The sequence below is a fragment of the Siniperca chuatsi genome, linkage group LG4 (genome assembly GCF_020085105.1).
Source record: "Siniperca chuatsi isolate FFG_IHB_CAS linkage group LG4, ASM2008510v1, whole genome shotgun sequence".
Taxonomy (NCBI): Eukaryota; Metazoa; Chordata; class Actinopteri; order Centrarchiformes; family Sinipercidae; genus Siniperca; species Siniperca chuatsi.
This window is the reverse complement of record NC_058045.1, coordinates 3,884,896-3,903,726: the sequence shown is the minus strand read 5'-3', so window position 1 is coordinate 3,903,726 and position 18,831 is coordinate 3,884,896. Positions and strand designations below refer to the sequence as shown.

General features: G+C 39.2%; 1 protein-coding gene across 2 annotated transcripts; it reads left to right on the top strand.

Annotated features, from left to right (window-relative positions):
• Window positions 1-6,315: 6,315 nt before the first annotated feature.
• On the top strand, window positions 6,316-18,286 carry LOC122874612 (monoacylglycerol lipase ABHD2-like). 2 transcript variants are annotated; one of them, XM_044192691.1, is made up of 11 exons: window positions 6,316-6,471; window positions 6,913-6,993; window positions 7,870-8,103; window positions 9,022-9,197; window positions 9,646-9,813; window positions 10,363-10,546; window positions 10,706-10,798; window positions 11,209-11,310; window positions 11,416-11,485; window positions 12,638-12,722; window positions 15,897-18,286. In XM_044192691.1, exons 3-11 carry the CDS (start codon window positions 7,886-7,888, stop codon window positions 16,121-16,123), a joined length of 1,323 nt encoding a protein of 440 aa, XP_044048626.1. In that variant the 5' UTR covers window positions 6,316-6,471; window positions 6,913-6,993; window positions 7,870-7,885; the 3' UTR covers window positions 16,124-18,286. The 2 variants fall into 2 exon arrangements, with proteins under 2 accessions (XP_044048626.1, XP_044048627.1); XM_044192692.1 differs by lacking the exon at window positions 6,913-6,993 and having other exon boundaries at window positions 6,362-6,471.
• The last annotated feature ends 545 nt before the right edge of the window (window positions 18,287-18,831 follow it).

Below are 18,831 nucleotides of genomic sequence, written 5' to 3'. Positions count from 1 at the left end.
ATTGCACTTATTGTAAGTCACTTTGGATAAAAGCATCAGCTAAATAAATGTAATGTAAAAGTATATTTTGTTGTTAATACTTTTTTTCAGTGAAATCTTGAATATAGGACTTTATTACATATTAGTGATATTGTTACTTTTTTTTTTACTAAGTAAAAGATATGAGTACTTCTCCCACCACTGGTTTCCATGGGGTTACTTAAGGCATACTTAATAAGGTCTAGAAGAAACCAGTGGTGCAATTTAACACTCAGTGTACTTAGCTAAGTACACTTACTCAAATATTGTACTGTACACATCTGAGGTAGGCTACTTGTACTGTCTTCAGTATTTAAATTTTGTGCCACTTTATACTCACTGAAATGTAGAGGGAAATATTGTACTTTTTACTCTGCTACATTTATAGTTACTTACTTTACAAATTAAGATTTTACATACAAAACACACAATGCACACATAAAATATTAACAATTTTACTTTTACTTGTAGTGGAGTATTTTTACAGCGTGGTATTGTAGTAAGGATATGAATACATCCTCTACCACTCAAAGAAAGACACATTTCACATGTGATGACTTTATAGGAAATGTATGTTCCTTTACAAAGGGCACATGTGATGTCTTACACTTTACATGAAGTGTCTGAAATGTGAAATATCTGAAAACTAACAGTGATAGGTGAATTTATCACTCGTGAACCATTTCACATGTGATAAACAAGGCTGGATTAACACCTGGGAAAAGCGAGTAAAGATCACTATCCTGGGGCTGCTAGTTTTAAGACGTTGTTTTAGTTTATATTGTGCTCATATGGAGCGTATTCCTAAATTAAGTTATGTTAAATCAAATTGCCTCAAACTAACTGAACTGAAACTAACTAAAACTCAACACACAGAAAACCTAAGGCCATGGTTTCTTGGTCTCTGTGTGCACTGTTAATGAGGGACAGTTGGCGGGGGGATCAATAAGGGACTGACAAAACATGGTACCACAGGTAGCACAAATTAAGTTTGTTACTATCAAATGAAAAGGTTCACACTGAAATATGTCCTCAAGGTGTGTTTTTTTCCTTTTACACTTTCTGCTGTTCAGCAGCTGATTAAAACTGACTTTGCATGTGTTTACTCAGCTTAATTTAACCAAACAGGCCAGTAACTGATTACATCAATGCATCCTAAATCCATAATGTCTTCTTGTGTTGTTTCCCTATTCTTAAATAGTTCTGGGGAAATTCCCATGATGTCGCCATGCATAAATTCCTCCTCTGAAATGCAGATAAAGGCTAAAGTTTTATTGTGGAAAGCTGAAAGGTTCATCTGTGGGCATTTATTGAGGCGAGATCCAGCAGTGGGTCAGTGCTGATTTTTGTGCTTTCAGAGGGAGTGGGTGTGAGGCAAAGAAATGTTTTTAATGGGTGTGAGTTTGAGAGCGATGTCCAAGAGTGTCAGACCCATTCAATCTTCCAATCTTTCACCTCATTTCTCTTGCATAGATGAAAATGGTTTAGCTGTAATTTTGTATCCTGCTCCAAATATAGGAGACAAAAGCAGACAAAATATAACAGTCACATGTCAACTTTAGAGGATGTGATACCTGCTTAATGGCCTTGGAAGCATCTTTCTGGCTCTTATCTTTACATTTCCTTCCCTGTGGTTTAAAATGTGGCAAATTCTACAATAGCAGCAATAATATTTTCAAATGAACTCTACACACGTTGATTGGCAGGGTAAAATTTACCCTTCTGTAGCCTAGTAACAAGCCAAAGTGATTTAAAAGCAGCTCTCATGCATGGCGACAAGCTAAAATACAGAAGAGAAAGGCTGCTGCGCTATGATGGTCTGTTCTCATCACATCTTTATGCTTGGTTCATCTCGCTGTTCTCATGCATGTTTATATCAAATGCAGTTGAAAATGGTGGTTCAGTCTTGAAACAATGCTGTGTGAAACCTGTAGCCCTTCTTCTCACATGCTGGACCAAAAAACAAAAAAAGAAAAGATAAATCCTTCCCCCCCAGATGACCTTTTCACATCAAAGCTAAATCTCAAGCTATTTGGAGCGATACCTAGCTCCTCTTATAGTCCCACTCATTAGTTTGATGAGGGTGAATATACTGTAACTTGTGAAGGGAAGAACTCTGTGACCTCAACTCCTACTTGACTAGATAAGGAACATAGAAATGAAAAAGAAATTAAAGTCATATTTCTCTTCATAAGGTAAAATATATCTGGGATCCTTTAAATTACATGCAAATGTAAATGGAGAAGGTTATTTGAGGTATTTTTTATCAAACCAAGGATATGCTGGAAAACTTAAAGAGGCAGTATCATTACAAGTGCAAGCTTCTTCTGTTGTTCATACGTTATGGAAAATGAGTAATTAAGAGGTGGTTAGACTTTTTAACGAATTGCTTCCCCTTATTGAACTATTACTAAAATTCTTAAGATATGAACTGGAAGGTCTCCTTTTAGCAGGTTTATACTGAATCAGAGGTGCTGTTTTCAGCAAATCAACTTGCACTATTTTGGCTGTTCTGCAGTGAGGAATTTGTTGTATAATCCATTCTCTGTATGCTGTAACTAAATAATATACATTGCAAAGCATCACAAACAGTTTTCTCATTCAGAAAATCAGAAACAAATAAAACAGGGGTGACCTGGTGTCCTACGGGTTTAAGGTGCTGACCATGAACTACAACATCCCCAGTTCAAATCCAGCTGGGGACCTTTGTTGGATGTTGTTCCCCATCTCCCTCTCTAAAGCTGGCATCAAGGCAAAGCAGGCATTTCCCCTCATTTCCTGTCATGTCTCTTTTTTATTAAAGAAAACAACTAAACGAAACATACCATATCATTACTGTAGATGCAATATGCAGCTTTTCCTTTAATCTTTGTGCAGTCCATTTTAAATTACAACCATATCTCTGTGTATGTCGCTATGTGTGTAGTGTATCTTTATACACCTCCCTGAATCCTAGACAGACACTCTTCCTGTCCCTACGACATTTAATATCACCAAACATTTTTCCATTAGTCGAACAGCAGGTAGCAACCACCATAAGCCTCATAAATGCCTGATGATGCTTTAGAAAATTCAAATGTGAAAAGTTGATGTGGACAGCAAAATGCAGAGAGATGCTCCTATCCTGTAGCTAAAGTGTCACTGCTTTGATTCCTAAAATGCCAAAGTGTCCATCATGTTGAAGTGTGCTTCAGCAAAGATATTTAAACCCCACTTGGTTTCTTTTTTTGCCTCATAAAAAGAGTGTCAGCAAAATCCCTAAACTGTGAAACTCATCAGGCAGAAAGAAAAAAACTTCCGTACATTCATGAAACCATATGAACAGACAGTCATGTGCACTGTGGGCTGGTTGACGCAATAAGCTGTCAAATGTGGTGAGACTCTCCAATGGCAGCACCCTCTGATGTTCCTCTCCTATCAGACAAAGCTTCTTCTCATGACTGACCCTCACTAAGTCTGAGCCAGAGGATGAAGTTAATGGTGGTTAGATGGAACTTCAGTGTGACAGAAGCCTGTTTGATCCTAATCCTCAATGTGGAGCGCAGCATAATCCTGTAAACTCAAACCGTGTGAAAATGTGGTACACCTAAAGGGGAATGCTACTCGAGAAATGCGTCATGGTGTAAATCTGGTGTGTATCAGTGAATTTTCACTTCTGTCTCCTACAGAAAAACAAGATCAAGCCCCTCTCACTTCTGTCTTTCGGAAACACGAGCGAGGATTCATACTTACATCATAGGCAAATAGGAGGGGAGTGCACATTCCTGCGGCTTTATTTCTTTGGAAGAAAAACCTAATTTTGATGTTCATAGTTCTTACAGCTGTTATTGCTCACAAAGGTCATCAGGACTGTGCCAAACCAAATGGGTGCAACAACATAAACTGAAGTGTAGGCTCTCTAATTTATCTGGGACTAAAGATATGAGGTGTATGTTCAAAAGTAATACTGGATTGATTGGATGCCAAAACATTGTGCATCTGTACATCTGTGCACCTTTTTCTCTCAACTTACAAGGTGTTTTAAAATGGGTAAGCATCAGCTACACTTAAATGAGTGTTGTGCTTCTGTGGCTTTATTTCTTTCAAAGACATGTGGCTGTATTTGTAAAATGAAATTAAATAAAAAGTGTGTCATTATCTACACTGTTGCTTAATTGTGTGATTCATCACACATTCTCACTAAATTTGAAATATTATGTTAGTGGTTTTGCAATTGTGGGGTAAATTGTTATGAAACAATGTGATGGGTTCCGATCTGTAAAAATATTTAATATTTTGTCATAAATAAAGTGTAACTATGTCATAAACAAATATGAATTATACTATAATTAATATATTATATTTATATTAAAACAAACATATAATCCATTTTAGAATTATACTACACTACACTCACTACACTACATCAGCTTCACCTCGACCCCCTTTAGGAATACTTTTATCTAAATGACGAAAGCGTGCAAGAAACTGAGACACTTGTTGTGAATTGTGGCTCTTATTTAAGCTAACCGAAACACAGCTAGCTGTTGGTTCTACTCTTCACAGATTCACTGTGTGGCAGTTAAATTGGATTAATTTGGTAAATTGTAAATCTTTTTAATAGTACTGTAGGCACCACTAAAGCACATATGAACTGAATGCTGAGGGCTCTAAAGTGACACCTGCATTAATACCTAATCTTGAGGCCCCCGTTTCACAGAGGGGTAGTTTTCTAGTTTAAATTGTGCCTATTCCTAAACAAATTTGTGCTTTATGAAGTGACCAAAGATATAAACTAATACTAATTAATAATTACTACATAATACATACAAAATGCATGGAGAGAGAGAGTGGGAGAAACAAGGGGGTCTCCGGGGGCCCACAGCTCATTTTTACCCCGGGTCCCCACAGTAGATTAATCTGGCCCTGTCTCTCTCCCCTCATTTCCTGTCTCTTTTTTGTTCAAGAAAATAACTAAATGAAACATACCATATCATTACTGTAGATGCAATATGTTGCATTTTCTTTTCTTTCAATCTTGGTGCAGTCCATTTTAAATTAAAACCATATCTCTGTGTATGTCGCTATGTGTTTATGTGTGTGTGTACTATAGCTTTATACACCTCCCAGCATTCCAGACACACACTCATCCTGTCCGTACAACATTTAATATTACTAAACTCAGGTTTTAGAGCATCATAAACATTTTGCCATAAGCCCAACTGCAGGTAACAACCACCATAAGCCTCATAAATGCCTGATGATGCTTTAGAAAAGGTGAAAAGTTGATGTGGACAGCAAAATGCAGAGAGATGCTCCTATCCTGTAGCTAAAGTGTCACTGCTTTGATCCCTAAAATGCCAAAGTGTCCATCATGTTGAAGTGCGCTTCAGCAAAGATATTTAAACCCCACTTGGTTTCTTTTTTTTTTGCCTCATAAAAAGACTGTCAGCCAAATTATTATTACTTATTATATTAAAATAAATATATATTATATTTACATTACAATAAGCATATAATCAATTTTATAATGATACTACATAAATATCAGTAAAAAAATATATTAGGTCACTATGAATGAATATTAAGTACCACTCATCATACTGTTTCCCATTAGTGGATGGCGCCCTCCCTTGGTTAAAATACTCAGTGAAAGAGGGTCTGATCACTGAAAACTGAAGTGACATTAATTACTTCTCTAATTTTGTTCATAGGAACTAAACCCCCCTTTAACCATAAATAACCAAATAAGGAATCAGTTGCTGTTGTTGTTCATAAAAAAGTCATCCTAACTATGTTTTTAATATCTTGTGGTATCATATATACTCCTAACTATGATATTTATATATAGCTCTTTCTGTTTATCTAACTTTATATAAGTTTATGTGAACTTAATCAGCTATATAATACCATTGATGTTGGCTTAATAGCTGTGGGAGATTATGCCAATATTTTATATTTAAATTATATTTGTGTGACATCTGTGTGTCGTTACAAAATGTAAGCCTAAAATGGTCTTACAACAGGCGGACGTGGATCTGCCCAATGACACCACAGCATGTTGTTACTGTAAATGAGTTAGTAGTAGGAAGTAAACTACACCGCTGTTTGCTATGCTGCCTTCCCGTGATATGGAATTTTACATACATACATACATACATACATACAAGCTCAAACAGGCCATGACTCAAAACAAGTGGATTGAATTTATACATAAGCTATGATAACCTATTTATGTATGTGACGAAGATTTAACAGCTAAAGTCATGCAAAGAATAAGCTCAAACGTGTTATTTTTATTGTTAGCTATATTTACAACTTGCATGTCTAAAAATCGGAGTTTATAAAGAGCACTTGAATGCATCATGCATTCCCCGCTGGTCAGTCAGCTCCTGTGCTGTAAACAGACGGTAGAGACGTAGCTCAACCTGTTGGATCCGACCAGAACCCGGACAGACTCCTAAAAGCACGATGGTAAGAACGGAAATGTTCTCTGTATACTTCTAAAAAAAAGTATTATGTACTTTATGTAATGTCCGTGTTGTGATTGTGTTTACTGAAGCCTTCAGCTTCACCTCGACACCCTTTAGGGATAGTTTTACCTGAGTGACAAAACAAAAGAGTGCAAGAAAGTGAGACCGGGGACACTTGTTGGGACTTATGGTGGCTCTTATTTAAACTGACCGAAACACAGCTAGCTGTTTGTTCTCTTCTGTTCAATCCTACTCTAGTTTTTTTGTTTTGTTCCGGTTTTGACGTTCTTGCATTATAAATGCATGTCAGTGTAGTAGGCCTATAACAGCAAATGACATGATGCTTTTTTTTGATGCAGCCTTTTCTTTGTTTGTTTATGTTTTTCCTGAGGCACTGAATCCAGTAAGTTGTTATAAGTAGGCCTAACTGTGTGTTTTCCAGCACTGAATGAGCATCATCAGACTTTGGGTTCACAAGGGAGGGACCACAACCACTGTAATTTCTCCAAAGTCAGACAACAAGGTAGGTAGAAACTGTTTAAATGAATGGGCAGAGGGCATTTCTGCTGGTTAATACTATCATGCAAAGTGTCCACAAGGAATTGATCAATATTATATAGAGTTACCGATGGTCAATATCAGTATCCGTACTTTTAAACAGAAGCATCCAATACCTGATGTTTTGTGCCAAGAGCCAATATTTTGTACCGGATGTTGCAGGTCTGCTGCAGACTGTCTGTTTGCAGGATCAGAGAGTCTGACACAGTGTTCAGACCAACATGAGAAAGTAAAAACCCACACTGACAGCAGACAGCCTACAGACAGTTTTTCAGGGCTAGCAGCTCTCTAAAGAGAATAACTACAGCACATGAAGTTGATTACGGCAGAGCCCGAAACATCTGTGTGTGTAAGAGAACTTGTGAATGCTCGCCCTACTGATTTGTGAATTCAGTAGGGTTTTGCTTCTGGCTGGTAGCAGCTGGTAGCGCCCTAAAGAACTTCAAGAGATTTAAGAAAAAGGCAATGAGTAGAGTATGTTCCCTCCTTTGTTTTGCCCATGTAGTAACTTACAGCACTAGATTAACAGTCAGAAATTAATAAAAATGAACAAATTATATAGATATATTTAGATTTTGTCAGGTAGTAATCTACAAAATAGCAGGAATAGATAACCAGTTTGGCTTTGATATATGATATTTATCTTATATTTAATAAAAGGCCAAGGCCATCAAGGGGAAATTGATATACAGTATATATTGGTCTAATTCTATTTTCATTAGTAATTTTTCAATCTCAGTAAATAAGATCATTCTAACAGAGTCATATTACTGTCTAAATAACATTACACCTCCTGCAAGTTCTAAATAAGTTGAATGCTTTCCTAACACGCTGTGCATAGGTCCTCTCCTGTGCCCATGATGACCACCGCCCTCGAGGACGGTGACATGCACACCTTCGGCACGGAGCTGCCCGCCATGTTTGATGGCGTGATGCTGGCAGCAGTGGCAACTGTCCTCTACGTCATTGTCCGCTGTCTGAACCTGAAGAGTCCCACGGCAGCACCAGAGATCACCTACCAGGACACACCACTAAGCCGCTACCTGCTCAAATCCTGCCCGATGCTGACCAAAGAGTGAGTGTTTATTATTATCTAGTCACAGTTTTAAAGACTTGGAACTTTGGAGGACTTCTTCAGTGGTAATTTGGATCTTGATCACCTGAGATATGGGTGTCACATCTCGGCATTATCTTAATTTCTACCTGATAATCTGGTTAGTTAATGATATAATTCTACAAGTAGACCACTGACAGAAGGGGGGTAAGTCATAGTGCCTGGGAGTGAGATTTTCACGATAGAAGAGATCGAAGAAGACTACATACTGTGAGGTTCACTTACATGGCTTTTTAAGACTGCTGTGAAAAGAAATAATAGAACATCTGACATCTGAGTCATTTAGAAAAATGTAGACGTGATAACCGTGGGCTTGACATGACATTAATGACTTAGACTTGACCTGGAGACAGGAACTTGTAAAGCATTTCTTCTCTCTTGAACATTCTGTTCCGAGTGGGAGCATCTGTATTTGTTCATGTACTCAGCAATGTGTTTAATAAAGTTAATGCTAAAGCTAAGGTTAATGCCCAGTTTTTTCTCTTTACGGCAAACAAACCACAGCTGCTTGTAATAGAACAGGACTTAAGACAGTACATCATTTTAAAGTTATGCTAAATCTTGTTGGCTTGAGACCCACTCATCACATTTCCAAGTACATGGGAGTAAATTGTCTAGAGGTACATGATTTGGTGATGTGAAAATGCCAACAACAAATAAGCAATCTTCTCTAGCTCAGAGTTCAAATCCATCTCCGCTGGCTGGGTTGGTCAGTTAAATGACTGACGCTGCCTGTAGATTTGTCTGCCACCTCCTATGGTTGGAGTGGTGTGTGTGCTTGTCTGTAGTGTGATAATCTTTGCTAAGACTGTGCTGAATCATCTTCAGGGTAGATGTTATGGCTGTGTTATCTAATATGGAGCTCGTCCTTCTCTTCAGGTACATTCCTCCATTGCTGTGGGGTAAGAGTGGTCATCTCCAGACGGTCCTGTATGGCAAGATGGGACGTGTCAACACTCCAACGCCCTGCGGGGTCCGCAAGTTCCTCCCAATGCAGGACGGGGCCACAGCGACCTTTGACCTATTTGAAGCACTTGAAGACCACAGTACAGGAGGTGAGAAGCAAATACTAGTATATCTGGTAAAGCACCAAAGCAGCCAGCTTTGGATTTACTGTATGTTTAGGCTTTAATAACACAACTACTGATCTTCTGTCATACTTTTAAAGTTTCAATAATTATTGTTTTGTTAAACTGTTTTGTATTTGCTTGTCTTTCTTCCTGAGTTTTATGTGCTTGTTTGGCTCGTGAGTACATCAGCCTCATGTAACAAGCAGCTCATACTACAGCATGCTCGAAGACCAATAATGAACTCCCGAGAGCGAAAATGCCATGCATTTCAGCATCCAATTAAATCAACAGACAAATACACACACACACACACACTCATGACATCCACTTTTAGGCCCACACATGACTCAACTTTGTATGTTTGTGCATGTCCCTCTTGTTTGTTTGTCTGTCTGTGTGTGTGTGTGTGTGTGTGTGTGTGTGTGTGTGTCAGATGACATTACCATGGTAATCTGCCCTGGGATCGGTAACCATAGCGAGAAGAACTACATTCGGACCTTTGTGGATCACTCCCAGCGTCAGGGTTACCGCTGTGCTGTCCTCAACCACCTGGGAGCCCTACCCAACATGGAGCTCACCTCGCCGCGCATGTTCACCTACGGTAATGAGGGAATACCACGTATTTATGATCATACACTGTAGTCTAATCCATAGCGGGGAAGTTCACTTCATTGTCTTTATTTAAAGACAAGGTTTATTAAACTGATGCTGCCTAATTGCACAAGAACCAAGGGTTTGTAAAGAAACAAGACATGGACAAACAAGAGCTTTGATATTGTGTCATCCTGTGATGTTCGAGCATTTGGCAAATCAAATCTGATTCCTGAGAAACAAAATGAGGGATACCAAAATTAGGGGAAGCAAAACAAAGCAAAGCAAAATGAAACAAAACAGAGGTTTCAGTCCTGTCAAGAATGCAGTAAAAGTTGCAACATAGCAACACACTGAGGAAAGCTAATTTTCATGTTTTATGACTTGTGTAGAGACAATAAATAGGGGAGGTCTAGAAGATCTTCACTAGAAGGGGGCGGCAGTATCAGAGCCTTTAAATAAAAACATAGATTTATCAAATTAATAAGCTGTCTTATCTAATGTCATACTTAAGTATTTATCACTACTACACAGTTTTAAGTGTCTCTCTTTCATTCAGGTTGTACCTGGGAGTTTGCGGCCATGGTGGGCTACATCAAACAAGCTTTTCCCGAGACGATGCTGGTGGTTGTGGGCTTCAGTCTAGGGGGAAACATCGTCTGTAAGTTCCTGGGTGAGAACAGACTGAACCAGGACCGAGTGCTTTGCTGTGTCACCGTCTGTCAGGGTTACAGCGCCCTCAGGTTGGTAGAATTAAGGATAAACAAATTAACAGAACCAGGACTGGATCTGAATAAAATTGCATAGATTAATACATATATGTTATCATACATTTTTTTGGTGAAGCTACAGTGTCTTCAACGTGTCTTGTTTTTTTATTTTTCCTTTATGTGTGTGTGTAGGGCCCAGGAAACATTCCTTCAGTGGGATCAGTGCCGGAGGCTCTACAACTTTGTGTTGGCGGACAAAATGAAGAAGCTCATCCTGTCACACAGGTGGAGAAACACAACAACAGTTTCTGCAGTTACAGATGAACAGTTACATACAAGTGTCATTCATCATATATACACACATTGTCAGAAAGCAACAATAAAGTAAGGCAAGTAAAGCTTGGATCTTGCTTTCTTTCAGATGTATTGAGTTGTTTCTCTACATTAATTGTTGCAGTGGATTTCTGCAGAAAGAAAGTTGGTGACAACACACCAAGATAAACATCCATAGGAGGCAATTTTTTCTTGACTGTTGGTCTCATATAGACAAGAAATCAATCAAAAATTAGGCAAATAGTGTGAATTCCATCGGCCATGATTTGGAGTTACCGCATTATCTGACATTGTCAGACGGGCAAACAAAGATTTAGCTTCCTGCCCTGATGACTAAATACCTTTATTGTATTGTTCAACAGGAGCAGTTTGATTGGAATGAACTCCAGCAACATTGGTGACGCAGACATGAGCAGACTGTTCGCAGCCACATCTCTGATGCAAATCGATGACAGCATCATGAGGTGAAGTTTGGGTGGATTTTGACTTTGATTCGGCTGATAATGGCTGCTCCAAAGTCCACAGCTCTTATCTCTGTCACTGATGTTATCACATGATTTGTACTGCAGAAAATTTCACGGCTACAGTTCCTTGAAGGAGTACTATGAGAAGGAGAGCTGTGTGCACTACATCCACAATGTGAGTGAAGTGTGTAGATATTTGTACAGAAAGCTTGATAGATATGACAGTTTGGTTTACTTTGATATACCGCTAATATTAATACTACTACTACTGCTTTTACATCCACTGATACTACTTTTTACTAGTAGTACTTCTCTACTATTACAACTATCAGGACTACTAATGGTGCTAAGCCTAATATTACTCTTGCTACTCTTGCTAATGCTACTGCTTACTATTACTACACTACTACTAGAATGTGCTTACTATTACTACTGTAACTGCAGGTTTGACATCCTGTCTCTTAACCAGGGAGTTCTCAGGTAACTCACCTGGTTAAAGTTACAGGAGTAGTTTGAAATTTTGGGGAAACTGCCTTTTTGCATTCTCATTGGGAGTTAGATGAGAAGATTGATACCACTCTCATTTTCTCTTTGCGTTAATTATGGAGCTGGAACTGGAGGGCAATTAGCATTGCTTAGCATAAATACTGGAAGCAAGGGGCAAAGAGCTAGCCTGGCTCTGTCCAAAGCTAAAGAAAACTACATACCAGCACCTCTAGTGCTCACTAGTTAACACATTGTTTATTTAAAAGAAAAGAAATTTTAAAAAAATGTATCCATTGCCCCAGTATTTCTGTACAGTGTCTCTGCTTGTTGCCCTGCAACCTTACTACCCCTGTAGCGCCCCTAAAACCACAAATTGTCATCTTAAGCCAGGCAGTCTTCAGCCTTGATGCTAAGCTAAACTAATCACCTGCCAGCTCTAGCTCTGCACTTAAAGCACAGACACGAGAGTGGTATCAATTTTCTCTCGAAATCTTGGAAGACGGTTAAAAAGCATAGATCCCAAAATGTCAAACTATTCCTTTTATGAATGAGTGAGTTAAATAAATACAAATACTGCTTTTACTACTGCTACAGCTGAAGTTACCTGACCTACTACTGCTTCTAATACCATTATTTCTACTATCACTGTTTCTACTATTACTGGTACCACTATAGTAGGCTACTATTGCTTCTACAGCTGCAGTACTGCAGTGACCAACCCACTACTTTAACATCTTCTACTTATACTACTACTATTACTACTCCTGCTGTTCTTTACAGAAGCAGTGTGTGACCAGGCCTTACAAAGTAATTCAGAAATAAACTGTTGATTCATCTCCAGGTCACTGTTCCTCTCCTCCTGGTAAACTCCTCAGATGACCCACTGATTCATCAGTCACTACTGGCTATTCCACGCACACTCGCAGGTTTGTATTAATAGACAAGATACATTCATCAATAGTAGATAATTAGAATTATGTGGGGTATTATGCAATGGTGTCATTAGCTATAATATATTGCATTAGTCATGATGTAGAGTAATATCAGCAATATCTATATATCATGCGTTTTATCCAAATGGATTTAAGTAGGCCTGTAATGAGTGAACACAGTACATTTTCAGTATTATTGGCTGTAGTGGAAAGAAAACTCTGACTCAGTTTGAGACAAAATATATTTTTTTAATTAATTTGGCTAATTCTTGTCACTAAGTCATCTTCATTGGTATATAAAAAAACAACATATTTTGATAGAAAAGCCTTCATCATGGTCTCATGATTAGAGACAAAGTATGTAAAGAAACTTTTAAAACTGCCTTAGTGAACCAATCAGAAAATAGGTCACACATTAAAGCAACATATAATATAACAATAATGTACATCCACTTATGATAACAACATAATCATTCACACCTTATAAAAACAGTCACATGGAAGTACGATCTCCTCTACACATCTAATTATGCAGCAAAGTGTGGAGGGTTAACTAAACTGTTGCTATAACGACTCATGTTTTGTTTGTTTTGAATAGTTTCCTAGAGAACGATGACTACAACAGTAAAACACTGTCCTCATAGTGATAAAAACTCAGACTAGTGTAGAGCAAATTAGTCCGTTGTCCTTCCTCTGTAGCTGGACACTGGAGCCGGAGTCTTAAGTGTTCATAGAGTCTTGTCACAGCTATCTGCTCAACATCACCCAGCACAGACAGTCTTGTTGAATTTTTAAGGGCCATGTGATCTGCCTGTGCTGTTGGATTATATATATAGAGCAGTGTGTGTGTGTGTGTGTGTGTGTGTGTGTGTGTGTGTGTGTGTGCGCTGCTTGGTCTTGCCTCAGTAGATCATATGCACTGGCACCTGTGTGTGTAAATCTGTGTGTAATGACTAATGTGTAATTCTAAACTTGTCCTCTACTTCAAGGAATACATTTTGTGTGTGTGTGCGCCTACAAACACACACTTTAAAGGAGCTATATGTACGAATTTAGGTTTAAAACATTCAAAAATTAACTAAAATTATCAACAGAATGTGAAGAAATCACAGTTATGTCGTTATGTCAAAGACGTCTATGTATTGTGTTGCAGAGATATCTATTAAAGTTAGCATACTAACCAGCTAGCCTCGCCCTATCCTGTCTCGTAATACCACTTTGTACCTCAAGATGCGATAGTGAGTCACTGTAGCATCTGCCCTCAGTCCCACAACACCGAGGTGGTTTTCTTTGCCGGGTTTGGCTCCTGGCACCCCGGGGCTGACCCTGCCGTAAGTCCTGCTCAGGCCTCCAGAGGTGGGCACTGATTTATGCCCGACCTCTCCCTCTCGCTCCTCTCCCACATCGCGCCTCTCCTGAATCTGCTGTGTCTTCATTGTCTCCGGAGTCAGAGTCCTGGTCGGAGCCGCTGTAAATCACCTTGGTACTATATTCCCTGTCCTCAAACTGGCCTCCATCGCTGCTGTGTTCAGTCCCGGTCCGGCCGTGTTCACTTCACTGGGAGGCTGCTAAGCCTGGTTCACTTGCCTGCTCGCCCAGCTCCAGTTCTCGTGCCCATTCCGGCGCTGGGTCCCCCCCGCCCCAGGCCTGAAAACCTCCTCCTCCTGGCGGTCCAAAGCTCCTGTGCTAGTGGTGTAAACAGCAACACTCCCCGGTGCTCTGAACTCCCAGTCCGGGCAGAGTCAGCGAGCAATAGGACCGCTAGCTGCACTGAGCTAACTATGCTGCCCTCTATTTGTTTGGAGTATGAACTCTGATAGGTGGCCAATTCTTACATATTGCACCTTTAATGGCATGTCTGTTTGTAGGTGCGCACACACACATAAACAGGAGTAAATGTGCAGGTGGTGTAGCGTAACAGAAAGGAAAAGGCGTATTTCTGTGTGGAAACCGAGCATCTTGGCCACTGACCTCACAGTCATTTTAACGATACCTCCACAAAGCAGGAGAGTTTAATTATTTACCTTCACATTGACAAGATCAGGATGCCTTTAATTACCAAATGGCTGGAGATGCTTGACCAGAAAAACCAAAGTGACACAATGAAGTGCAAAAAGTTACAACTTCTCAGTTATGAAAAATAATGAACATTATCATTATTCAGCAGTTACACTCAACATGTTTCTGCTGTACAGTCTTAACCAGCACTTTCTGTTTGTGCGATTGTGTACATTGTGTCTGTACACTACCTGCTCAGCACCAAACAGGAGACAGACACAGTTGACGACTCTCTGGTGAACATATTGGAGCATTTAGCAGCTGAGATAGATAGATATTACCCTTGGGAGTTTGGGGAGAGCAAAACAGAGATGAAAGGAGAGAGAATATGGGACTTACATTCATCGTGTGGCCAGAAACATGACTCCAAATGAATGAAAATTTTGCTCTGTAATCTTGCATGTGTAAATAACTGTACGCTAACAAGTTTACCATATCAACTCTATGAAGTAATAGTATATCCCCCCCACCCCGGACCTGAAAACCTCCTCCTCCTGGTGGTCCAAAGCTCTTGTGCTAGCGGTGTAAAGACCAACACTCCCCGGTTCTCCGAACTCCCAGTCCGGGCAGAGTCAGTGAGCAATAGGACTGCTAGCTGCACGGCTAACTGAGCTATCTAACTAATGGCAGCTACAGTTAGCAGCAGTTAGCGGTTACTCTGGTGTACGCTAACAAGTTTGCCATACCAACTCTATGAAGTAATTGTATATCCAGAAGGGCTAAGTCAAGGACTTGTTTTAGATTCTTGACTTCACCCAGAAAGTTTCTTCAGTTCTGTGCCAGTGTTTCTGCCATACTGTACACTTGAGTGAATATGTGAATATACAAATATGTGTTTGTCTGGAGGCTGATGGATTTAGTTGGTGAACTGAAACTTAAACATGAACTAATGTCATGTTTGGCTCTGATTCAGTAGTTTATATGGCTGGTACACAGACAACCCAAACCAGCCCCAACATTTTTTTCCTGTTACAGATATTTGTGTCAACAGCTGTTTGGAAGGATGAATAGGCTGGCACTAAATTAGGTGTTAGCCATACTTAAATAGTAAATACTACTGAGTAAAAAACAAAAGACAGTCAATCATCTTACCTCTCCTTCCATCTGTAGAAAAGATGCCCAATGTGATGTTTGCCCTGACTCAACATGGAGGCCACCTTGGCTTCTTTGAGGGAGCCGTGCTGTTCCCTCAGCCCCTCACCTGGATGGACAAGGTCATAGTCGATTACACCAACGCCATCTGCCACTGGGAGAAGACCCGGCCGGCCTGCCAGAGGAGCAGGCACCAGGACATGAACTCCTGCCTGCAGAGCAGAAGGGTAACACTCAGTGGGTAACATACATAGATGTCTCGAGACAAAATAATAGACCAAAAACTACAAAAACACATACTCAGCCTTCTGTATGTGCTCTACTTCAGTACTAATGGCCTTACAGTTCAGTAAGTAATTCTGGGAAATGTAGGAAATCACAAAATGGATTAGAAAAGGCAGGCCAAGTACAAGTGGGTACACCAGGTTGTAAATTGAAACTCACATAAGATAATAATACTGGAAAATGTAATATGACCCCATGGTAAATAGTTCCTTCCTCTTGTTCTCGGTTAACCTCCAGTGTAACATGAGTTCACCCTCTGCTGGTTTTTGGCAGCTGCTGCTTCTTGAGTCTGGACAGTAGGGTGATAGAGCAGGGTGACCTTTGACGTGCGTGTAGAAAGAAAAGTGTATTTTTCTACATGAATTACTACTGAAAACGTTCCTAGATACTCAAATATTCATAAATCGGCTTACATACAAATTAAACATCTAGTATAAATTAAATCATTATAAAAACTGGAAAATGATCAGTGTAAAGGACACATTGTCTGAAGCCTTAAAACCATAACCATAATATATTTAAAAATATACCTGATGACCCACATCAGTTATATATTGAAGAGTATTATGGTTACCTATTTGAAAAATCTTTCAGAAGTTCACGACCAGATTGAAGTGCCTTAATATAAATGTGAATCTGCAACAGATTTGGTTTCTGGCTTCTCATGAGCTACCTCTGAAAGCAGCAGTATAACATGATTTATGGTTTACAGTGGTGATTTCCAGCTGTTGTTAAGGCTCAACATAACATCTCTCCTGTTCATTCAAACTGTGCTTCTAATTTCCTTAATATGATTTAATGTGATCTTGTTTGTTTCCATCAAAGGGGTTTAAGGGTTATAAAAACACAGACAGAAATTGTTATCTTTGATTTAATGACGTTTTTCGAACACTCCTTTCTGTGTTGTTGAATGGAAATATGGGCACTTTATACAAAGTAGTGTTAACATTGTACTCCACACATTGTACTGATCCAGGTCAGCTTGTCCCATTCCATGTATTGCTCCACAGTACCTTAAAACCAGCAGGTAACACCGGTTATTACTATAATGCGTCCACTGCCATAGCATGAGGATGGTCAGGCAGTTTAATTCCGTAAATGCTGCTGTTAACTCTGGTTATTACCACAGAAAAGGTCATTTTAGAATTGTACAATCCAGGACACTAGGTACTGAAAACCTATACATGACTGAAGGGCTTTTCAGGAGAGAGCTGGGTCAAACTGTGTTTCTAAACACTTTCAACAGAAAGGAGAGAAGAGATTGTGTAAATGGGACACAAATATAACAGTAAGTGTATTAAATAAGAAATCCAGTTGTGGACTCTCAATTTATGCACTTACCAAACAAATGGACCAAAGGACTTTTCACTTTTCAATAAAAAGTAGGTCAACTTTTGGCCTGCCTAAAAAAGGCGCACAGCTTTGGCTCAAAAGCAGTAGAAGTCTCATATTAGACATTACTTTGAACAAGATCTAATTAATATGTTTCATAAGTGACCAAAGTTTTGGGGGGTTTGTTTTAAGCTGCTTATTGCTACATACTGTACTGGATGGGTGGAGTTTGCCACATAAAACAAATAAATAAATACAGTGAACAGAGGAGTAAAGACAGTGAAAATGTGTGTTACATTAAAACACAGAAGATATGAAAAACACACAAAACGTACCTCATGATACAGTGCATTTTTGTTTTCTGTGGTTTATTCTGGGCCTTTTTCCATTTCTAAGTGCCTATGATGTGAATGTATGATATTAGTCACAGTTTCCTGTGAGTAACATCCTGTCAGACTCTGTAAATGCAGTGGACTCCACCCAAGCTCATGCCTGTCTTATTAATCAACATTTCAACCATCAGATTTAATGAACTTTAATTATCTATCTGCCCTTTAAAAGCTGAATATAACCTGCAACAGCACCACTACTGTCTGTATGTGCAATATGTCCTGACAGTTTGAGATATGGACTCTTTTGCCTGCACTTTACTGCCTTGACAGCTTCTATTGTTCTTTTTGGCACTATAATATGTGTCAGCATTCATAATGTGTTTTGTTCTGATGTGGTGCACAGCCATGACTTTTTAGTCATATTTGAACTCACCGATTAATAAATATTTTTCACATAGATTGTTTTGTCTGTTTATTGTAATCTATTCAAGGTTTTCCTTTTCTAGCCATGCTGCCGGCATGACTGAAATATCTCAAGAACCACTGGATGGATTGCCATGAAATTTTGTACAAACATTTATGGTCCCCAGAGGACGAATCGTACAGACTTTGGAGTTCCCCTGATTTTTCAAGTGTGGCGCTAGAGGAAAAGTCATGAGGTTGACATGGCTTTGAGTGAAATGTTTCAAAAGCTGTTGGGTGGGCTGCAATTAAATTTGGTATACACATTCATGTTCCCCTCATAATGAATTGTAATAACTTTAATTATCCCTTAACTTTTCATCCAGTCCCACCATCTGGTCAAAATTTTCATTTTCTAAATACTTTAGTTTTACAGGTGTATATGGTCAAAAGCCAATGACATTCCCATCAACCTTAGCTGTAGTTTATGTTTAGTGCTAATTAGCACATGTTAGCATGCTAACATGCTAAATGAAGATGGTGAACATGGTAAACATACCTGCTTAACATTAGCATGTTAGCATTTAGCTCAAAGCACCGCT